Source organism: Rhipicephalus microplus, chromosome 6, assembly GCF_043290135.1.
Source record: "Rhipicephalus microplus isolate Deutch F79 chromosome 6, USDA_Rmic, whole genome shotgun sequence".
Classification (NCBI taxonomy): domain Eukaryota; kingdom Metazoa; phylum Arthropoda; class Arachnida; order Ixodida; family Ixodidae; genus Rhipicephalus; species Rhipicephalus microplus.
In genome coordinates, this window is record NC_134705.1 from 128,338,159 (window position 1) to 128,347,674 (window position 9,516).

Below are 9,516 nucleotides of genomic sequence, written 5' to 3' on the forward strand. Positions count from 1 at the left end.
TAGTATATTTATAGTTTTAAAACGTCGTTGTATGTTGTCTTTGCATTACTAGTTGTTGGTGCTTTTTTCTGTGTGTTTTTTTTTGTTATATTGAATATTAACTCACCGTCCTAGACTGTCCACCTATTATAATCCTTCACGAATCGACAGTGTGTTTAAATAAATAACAGTAACAAAAACAATGATATTTTTGTAATGATAAATTATATATAAATAGTATTAATATAAGTGATATTAGTAATAAAACTAATACTATTATTATATAATAAAAACATTCGCATTTCCACCCTAGAATATGCGCTTGCATTGATTATTATAAGTGCTGTTGCGTCCTAAAAGAAACGAAATTCTTCGTCTGTCGTGCAAAAATGTCGGGACCTGAAGTATCAGCTCGTATCGGTAGCATCACTTCTCCTCTCGATGTGACTAGCAATATTCGATTACATCGTGCAATCCATGCTTGTTACATGTATGTAAACTAATCTCGAAACTGCGCCGAGTTGTAGCGGGCGTTCATGCCGGTGGTAGCGTTGAAGTTTTGTCGCGTGCGCGCACCAATTCGTATGCCGAAGCGCACGGCGCATGCGCGGCCACATGCCTTCCGATATCTTAACGAAATCTCCGGCGTGCTTCGGGAGCTACACAGCCACGCCCCTTTTGTGTTGCCATTTCTCGACGCCTCTCTTTTTTTGTGGCAAATAAACTACTTCTTGTGCTCAACTTCCAAGAATCTAACCCCCGTATTCTAGAACGTCCCTTTACTCAACGCTTAACCTTCACTTGAGAAAGCCGACGGGAGTGCCATCTCTAGGCAGGGAAAGTCACTGCGGATTAGCGATAATCTGCTGCGATTCTTGAGCAGCGCAGCGTCATTGTGAGCCGAGCTGTGGCGCAAGGCTCAACTCTGTCAAGTGAAGGGTGAAAGTCGAGTCGAGGAGCGTTTGTGATTTCGGAGGTTAGTGTTTTCTTTTCGCTCTAACTTGGGGTGAGTGCGCAACAGAGTCGTTTGTGTCGGCGCTTAGCTTGGCTTTTCAGCTCGCCGCGGCATGCTCCCTCGGACTGGATTGCTTCGGGAGCGTCCGATGTGAACGGACGTGTTTCGAGCGCGCTCCGACGATATCGACACTTGGCCGGCGCTTCGCTGTCAAGCCATCGCCGCAGCTGTTGCTGCGCTAGCTGCTTGCTCGCTCGTTATCTACCGGCTGCAGCTGATACTGGGAGGCTGCCTTCTGAGCTCGTCGGCGGCACCGCCGCCCGGCTAGCTGCCGGCGGCCATTGCCGCTAGTATCACCCGCCGGGTTTCGAGCTTTCATGGCCTCTCCAGAGTCCTGCGTGCTCCCAGCCGACGTGCCGCTGCCTGAGGATATGGACCTACAGACTTCAGACGACCTGACTGCCTCGGTGACATCGCCGACTTCAACGAACAATTCGGCTGCCGATACCATGCCTTCACGGGTGCTGCTCCTGCCGGACACCAACCCATTCGCCCCACTCCGGGAGCTCGAGGAACAGAATAGCATTGAAGGCAAGTCTGAAAATACTTTTCATCAAGCTCGCATAATTTCTACCGCACCGAACGGAGAGAAACGTGCGCGAGGCTCGCTCATACCGACGCCCGAACGACAGCACACTAGCATACCCAGGGATCACTCCCACATGAGAAGTGCACGTCACACGCTCCTTGCTTCCGCTAGTTACCAAAACGAAGAGGATGGTTGGATACCAGTCAGCTATCGCCGAAAGCAGCAGAACCATGCGGCGGTCGCGGTGACGCCGAGCTCAGGTGCCCCGCGCGCTTATCAGCACACCGTCATTCTTCGGCCTAAGCAACCATGCCGCATCATGGATGAGCAATTCATACGACTAGATAGAGTAATAACTCGCCGCATTTCGGCTCATCTCAACATCCCTGAGGAAGACCCACTTCCAGAGTTCCGGGTTCGCTATTTAGGCTATAGCAACCAGCTCGCAGTCGACGCGGCTGAACCGGAGGTGTGCAACGCCCTTCTCGCGATAGCGTCTCTGCCAATCGGAGGAAAGGAAGTACCTTTTCAAGCATATGAAGCGGTTAATCGCGATCAAATCAGAGGCATCATTCGCAATGCTGGAGACATGACCTCTGAGGAACTAATGAACTCATTACATTGCCGCAAGTGCAAAATCCTGCAGGCACGCCCACTTGGTGACAAAGGCACTGCCATGGTCACATTTGAAGGTAACAGCTTACCCTATAAGGTTGGCCTGCGGTCATTTACGATCCGTGTTTTTCCGTATCGTGCACGAGTGACCGTTTGTGACATATGCCACAAGATAGGGCATCGCAAGGAGCAATGCCCCAATATTTCGGCAGCTAGATGCTCGACATGCGGTCTGCGGCAACACGAAGAGGGTACGCAATGCCCGAACACAGAACAAAAGTGCCGCAGCTGTGGTGGGTCTCACCTGGCCACAGCCACGAACTGTCCAAAAAGACGAGAAGTAAAGAAGAAAATTGAACAAAAACGCAAGCCGGCTGCCAAAAGGCAACGCAAGCAAGTGAATACGCAGGAGCAACAGCGCCGCCCTTCCGCGACACAAGGCCTACAAAGACCCATGCTCAAACCAACACGCCAGGGTTTTTACACCGGGCCGCCAGCACCACCTGCTGCACAGTCAGAAGGCGCCGGGGGCACCACCTTCGCGGATGTAGTTCGACCAGCGAACGTGCCGCTAACTGCTTCTAGTAATGGTATACCACATCCATCAAACTCAACACTGGGGTCCTGTGCGCCGCAGCCCGCCTCGGGTGGAGGGACGAAGCATCCTCGAAGGGGCGTAGCTCAGTCAACGGGGCTTCCGCTTACCAGTGACCATTCACGTCCTCCCGCCCCAACGACTTTCCAAGAACTCGAGCGGCGACTAGAACACCGTATGGCTCAAATAGAGAAATCCATTCATGAAAGAGTTGAACAGCTTATCACTCGGGCCATTGAAAAATGCGTCCAGACCACCATGGAGCGCATCATGCTTTCCGGCATGCTCCCTCTTGGCACAACTTCGACGACAACCGCAGGAGCACTTGTGATGCGTACACCTCTGGTACCGTCAAACTCTATCGCTCCTCATGCAACAAAGCCTTACCATGGCTAGCTTATCAAAATCATCGCCATGGACAACTGTCCTGCAGTGGAATTGCCGTTCGCTTCGTCGCAAGAGGGCTGAAATGACCACTTGGCTCTCCAGCAAGACAGACGATACCAGTCCATTGGTCATTGCCCTTCAAGAAGTCAACGGCCCTGTGCTGAAAATAATGGGCTATGACGGCTACGCCCCGACTGAAGAACAAGATTCATCCACGAAGACAGCATTATACGTGCGACGAGGAACTACGCACGTGCAGCTAGATACGCAACCGTGGTGCAGCACTACTCTTAGTGTTGTCGGTTGCCGGCTGGAAGTCTCACCTCAGCGTACAATTCTTGTCTTCTGCGTTTACGTGGTTCCTGAAAGCACCAGGAACAAAGCCAATAAGGCGCCGGTTGATCTCAGCTTCATACCGCACTTCAGGAAGATTTATCCACAAGATGTCATATTGTTGTGCGGAGACTTCAACTCTCAGCATGTCGCCTGGGGATACAACAAATGCAGCCCGCGTGGCAGGCGCATCATGCAGGATGCCTCGGCGTACGGGCTGACGCTTCTCAATACGCCCCAAACACACACGAGGCTGGGACAGACAGTTCACCAAGCAGACACATCCCCAGACCTTACCTGGAGCACCCGCCCACAGCTATTTCAGTGGGAGGTGCTGGATGATTGCATGGGAAGCGACCACTTCCCCATACTTATACGATTTCGCACAGGTGACGCCATTACGAAGACGAAGTCACGCGCCAGCACACGGCTAAGCCACATCACACACTGGGACAAATATCGCGATTTACTACAGCAACAGCCTCCAGCCAAGAATATTGACCATCTGCTTTCTCAGCTATGCGCAGCGAAACGGCAAGCCACCAAGAACCTACGGGTTCCTTTTGACCACCCAGAACCTGATAGGCATCTTCTCACTCTGTGGAATAGAAGGCTACGTATTCTGGCCCAGTACAGGCGGTCTCGCCACGCTGCGCATCACAAAGCACGGTTGCGCAAAATACAGCGTTCCATTGAGACATATACGACCACGTTAGCGTCAGACCGCTGGATGGCAATTTGTGAAACCATGAATGGGCAGACCCACACGTCAAAGGTCTGGACCATCCTGCGCTCTCTCCTCGGCCAACGCAAGACCTACAATGGCGCGGCTCGTGTGGCCCTCCGGGAGGGCATCAGCACACAGGAGCTCGCCGAACAAGCTGCTGAAGTGTTTTTCCCGCAGACATCTCGCCCCACAGCCAATACGTACCGGAAGGATGCAAGCTCTGAAGACACTGAGCCATTTAATAGCCCTTTCACCATGCTCGAGCTGGAGTATGCCTTGCAACATGCTAACACACGTAGTGCTCCAGGAGCCGATGGAGTATGCGTTGCTCATTTACGCAATATGCCTCTTGAGTACAAACACGCTCTCCTCAAAGAGTTTAATACAGTCTGGGATACCGGAATACTGCCCTCCACATGGAAGTTTTCGGTAGTCAAGCCCATACCGAAGCCTGGTAAACCACCCCATACCTTATCCAACCTCCGCCCGATCTCTTTAACCTCGTGTGTCTGTAAAGTCATGGAGAGCATGGTTAACACACGCTTGATGTGGTACCTTGAAGATCGCGACCTTTTGGCCCCTACAATGTACGGATTCCGCGCGGGCCTATCAACTCAAGATGTACTCCTTCGCCTAAAAGAAGACGTCCTCGACTCTAACTCGGTGCACCCACGGGCTGTTGTAGCAGTGGACATACGCAAAGCATTCGATGGCGTACCACACAGTACCATCATGACGAAAGCACGTGCCCTTGGGATTAAAGGGAAAATGTATAACTTCATAGCGGGCTTCCTCGAAGGGCGAAGCTACCAAGTCGAAATCGGCCAAGACGCCAGTACCGTACGAACCAACCACGTAGGTGTTCCCCAGGGCTCGGTGATTTCACCCACCCTCTTTAACATAGCCATGTACCAGCTACCAAGACGCCTTGCGAACGTATCGGGCCTGAAACACGCGGTGTATGCAGATGATGTAACCGTGTGGACGCATCAAGGATCCGTCGGTGAGCAGGAGGATGTCTTACAACGAGCCCTCAACATTATTCACGACTACGCAATGGAAGCAGGTTTACACACCGCTCCAGACAAAACAGAGTTTGTCGTCATTCATGGTGGCCGAACCACGTTTGCCAAGCAGGAAGAAAAGAAGTGTTTTAAACTTCACATTGGCAATCAACCTATAATGAGGAAATCCACTATCCGAATATTAGGAATGCACTTAGACGAGAATTGCACAGCGAGCACTTGGTTCCAACGCGTTACGAAGACTAGCAAACAAATCCTTCATGCTTTACGCAGAATCTCTAATCGCACTCGTGGAGTAAACGAACGCGAAATGCGGCAGTTTGTTCAAGCTTTTCTCGTCTCACGTATCATGTATGGACTGCCGTATCATCCGGTCAACCGTACGCAGATAATCAAACTCGACCGGCTGCTTAACGAGGCCAAACGCATGGTTACCGGACTACCAAGGTACACACGCCTGGATGCGCTCAAGAGCTGCAGCAAGCTCAATAATCTGACCGAGCTCATCGACATGCACATCCACACACAGGAAACGAGGCTTCGCGCAACAAATGCCGGGCGATACACGCTTATGCTTCTCGGGTATGACATCAACACACTGCCCATGCTGCCTAACAAAACGCCGCCTTGGGAAATCACGGTACTCACCGACGGCAAGCCACTTCCGTTGAATATGGACCCTAATCAGCGAGCACGGCGCCTTAACTACGCCAAGAGACATGCTAGGGCCACGAGTTCACTCCCCATGACTGAACGCGTCGTATACACTGACGCTGCACTTCCTGCAGACGGTACCAGTAACACTTGTTATGCCACTGCGTGGTACGACCAGACAAACAGAAATCAGAGCCGACGTTATCATGCTTCAGCAGATGCGATGTATAGCACTCGAGCAGAGCTAGTGGGCATCTTAGACTATTTGGAGTGGGCCCTCGAAATGACACCTCAAACTGACCCTGTTCACCATCGTGTGTACACTGATTCCCAGGCTGCCCATCGGGCATGCGCTAATGTTCTTTACACAGATCCTGTACTCCAGAAGATCCGACACCAGACGCGCCTGCTCCGCGAATGTGGTCATGACGTTACCATCCACTGGGTCCCCGGGCATTGCGGTATCCCCGGAAACGAGAAGGCTCACAGATTAGCGCGCGCTCATCTCCTCACCGCGCTAGCCAGAGCTTCCGATACTCCTTCCACTTTTCTGGCTACCCCACCCGAGCTAGCAGATCCGATAGCAGATAAGCACATTACCAAACAACGTCGCGCCGCCTACCTCACAGCAGTGGGTAATCCACTCTCGATACCATTGCTTCCTTCGAAGGTATTCACACGGAGAGAGTCTGTCCTGCTTCGGAGAATTCAGGCAGGAACACTCCTTACCCCTTTCTTGCTGAACCGTTTCCACAGGGGTGACACGCCACCACCCGTGACAGGTCTCTGCTCCACGTGCAACTGCCGGGCTGATCTCAACCATTTGTGCTGGGAGTGCCCTGTGTACAACCCGCCTAGGCTCCGTGCCCTGGCCACCATAAAACGGGGACCCTGGCCTTCTTCTCTCCGGACATGGGCCTGCCCGGAGCCTTCGCCCCCTGATCGCGCCATCGAGTTCTGGCGAGCACTCATCATGTTCCTCCAGGACCCGGCCGCGCCACCGGTTGGCGACCGGCTCCGCGACAGCCACAAGATTCAAGCCATTCAAGCGGCCCCCACTTAGCTGCCTCCATGACGTCCGGTAATAAAACGGAGGCAGCTCTACCCCCCCCCCCCTGCTATAGTGCCCTGACTGTCCACCGCAGCGCCTTCGGCGCGAACAAAGTGGAATAAACATGGTTTCATTCATTCATTGTCGGCGCTTATGTTTCCCCTTCTGTCCCAGCTTTCTGATTTAATCAGCGAAGGGCGGCCACCTTGGTGACGCTGTGCTTATCGTAAACGTGATTACTGTCATCTTTTGAACCCTTCAATAAACCCCGTTGCTTCCAAAGTAGTTCAGTGGACATGTGTCGCAGCGCATATGCGGCCTTTCGTAAACAATAGCATAATATATTACAAAACGGACATCGATTCACGATGAGGTAGGTCGCTAATCGCATTAACGTCACCGATAATCTCCTATAGAGAGATGCGCTAGATGGTTTCTGTGTTTACTAAGCTAAAGACAAGTGGCGTTCTTCGAACTAATCTCTTCATTTTATGACAAGTTTTGCAACGTTTCCGCATATGCAACTCCGTTTGACATGTGCCAAGTGCAGATGAAAGCCCGGTAAATTATTGTCATCTCAGGGAGTTCCTGAGTTGACACGCAAAGCACCGTACACGGGTAGCTTCATGGATTTTCTATGAAAACTATTTTTTTCCTTTAAAACAAGGCAGGCAGTCCTTTTTTTTTTTTTGCCAAGAAATGATGATGACTGCGAAGTGATAGAGTTGTAATATTTTCGCAGGGCTACTTTATATGGGACAGTATTGTGCTTCCGTAAGGTTTTTTTCGTAACAAGTGACACGGTAGAGTCGCACTGTAAAATGAGACAGCTATATGCCATTCACAGGGGCTTAGCTAGACATATTTTGTACATGGAAGGAGTGAAAGAGGGTCTGGTTAAACTTTGTGCTTTTGTGTGTGTGTGTGTATGTGCAAATGTAAATATACAACTAAGAAATGTAAGGGTCCCAGGGGTTGTGAACCCGCCCCTCTTCCACCCTTTTCAAAATTCATTACTTCGATTTCTGACATCCCTTATGCGCCCATCCACCAAGCCACCAACACCCGCCTACGTCAGTCGCGTAGCAATATTCGAGTGTCTCAAGCGCCGGGATATTCTAACAAAATGACGCGCTATTTTTATACCGAAAAACGATCCTATTTGCTCTGATAGGCTCGACGTAGTTCAATGTGCAGGGAGCCTCTGTTGCAGTCCAGTGCGCTTACTTGAAATGTGGCAGGTGCAAGTTAGAGTTATTCAGTCATACCTGCCGCAAAATTTCGTATCGTTAGCATGAACATGTTCGTGGACGTATTCGCGAAGGATTAGAAATCAATGCGCCACCTGTTAGCTACGAGAGTAAACGCAGCGCATCGTGATGGTCACTGCGGTATTCGTGGATTTTGCGCGACTTTGCGCAGCAGGAATTGGGAGAGCTACTTTCAAATGATTGATATGTGGGGTTTAACGTCCCAAAACCACCATATATGATTATGAGAGACGCCGTAGTGGAGGGCTCCGGTGATTTCGACCACCAGGGGTTCTTTAAGGTGCACCCAAATCTGAGCACATGGGCCTACAGCATTTCGGCCTCCATCGAAAATGCAGCCGCCGCAGCCGGGATTCGATCCCGCGAGCTGCGGGTCAGCAGCCGAGTACCTCAGCCACTAGACCACCACGGTGGGGCGCAGAGCTACTTTCGACAAAGGCTTATGTGTCCCGCCGCGGTGGTCTAGTGGCTAAGGTACTCGGCTGCTGACCCGCAGCTCGCGGTATCGAATCCCGGCTGCGGCGGCTGCATTTCCGATGGAGGCGGAAATATTGTAGGTCCGTGTGCTAAGATTTGGGCGCAGGTTAAAGAACCCCAGGTGGTCAAAATTTCCGGAGCCCTCCACTACGGCGTCTCTCATAATCAAATGGTGGTTTTGGGACGTTAAACCCCACAAATCAATCAATCAAATCAACAAAGGTTTATGTGTTCTGTGGGAGCAGCGTCACCACAAAATTTAAGGCGCAGATTAAAAAAAAAAAAGACGGATCCCTCGTTAATCATGCATGTCTCACGGGCTTGAGAACTGGAACATCATTTTCTAGCATGTTTTTTTTTTCACCTACAGATGACGCCATAATGAGCAAACTCTCATGAGTCAGGTTAACGGAGTGTTTCGATCTTTGCAAACCAGCCTTCCATGTTCTTCTGATTTAAATACAGATTTCTTTGTGCGTCTGCTCCTGATTTAAGTTTTTGGCAACTTGAAGTGCTCTCACTATCGAAACAGATGGTTAGATTTTCGTTATTCCATCCTATGTAGGGCGCTTCTTTAGCGCAGAGCATTTCAGAGGGCGAGGCTGTCGCGTTCTGTCGTCGTCGCTTGGCTTAAGGGGGCCCTACAACACTTTTTCGGGCATGGTCAGGAAACGCAGTCGATCGAGAGTAAAGGCTCCCGAGAACACGCGAGCCAAATAATACAGCGCAGCACGTAACATGGAGTTCACTATATATTCTCGATATCAGTGGAAAATTGCTTTCTCTTCTCTCAACAAATGACGGGAAAAAACTCAAACATCACTCGTCGCAGCTGTTGTATCATTCATTGGTTGATTT

The 9,516-nt window shown here is 50.9% G+C and overlaps 1 protein-coding gene across 1 annotated transcript; it reads left to right on the plus strand.

Annotated features, from left to right (window-relative positions):
- The first annotated feature begins 1,536 nt into the window (after positions 1-1,536).
- LOC119185970 (putative RNA-directed DNA polymerase from transposon BS) lies at positions 1,537-7,051 on the plus strand. Its single transcript, XM_037434771.2, has one exon. The coding sequence runs from the start codon at positions 3,104-3,106 to the stop codon at positions 6,920-6,922; it is 3,819 nt and encodes a 1,272-aa protein (XP_037290668.2). The 5' UTR covers positions 1,537-3,103; the 3' UTR covers positions 6,923-7,051.
- The last annotated feature ends 2,465 nt before the right edge of the window (positions 7,052-9,516 follow it).

Bases quoted from the DNA above. Each gene is read 5' to 3' on its own strand.
- LOC119185970 (XM_037434771.2), top strand. From the start codon at position 3,104: ATGCAACAAAGCCTTACCATGGCTAGCTTATCAAAATCATCGCCATGG.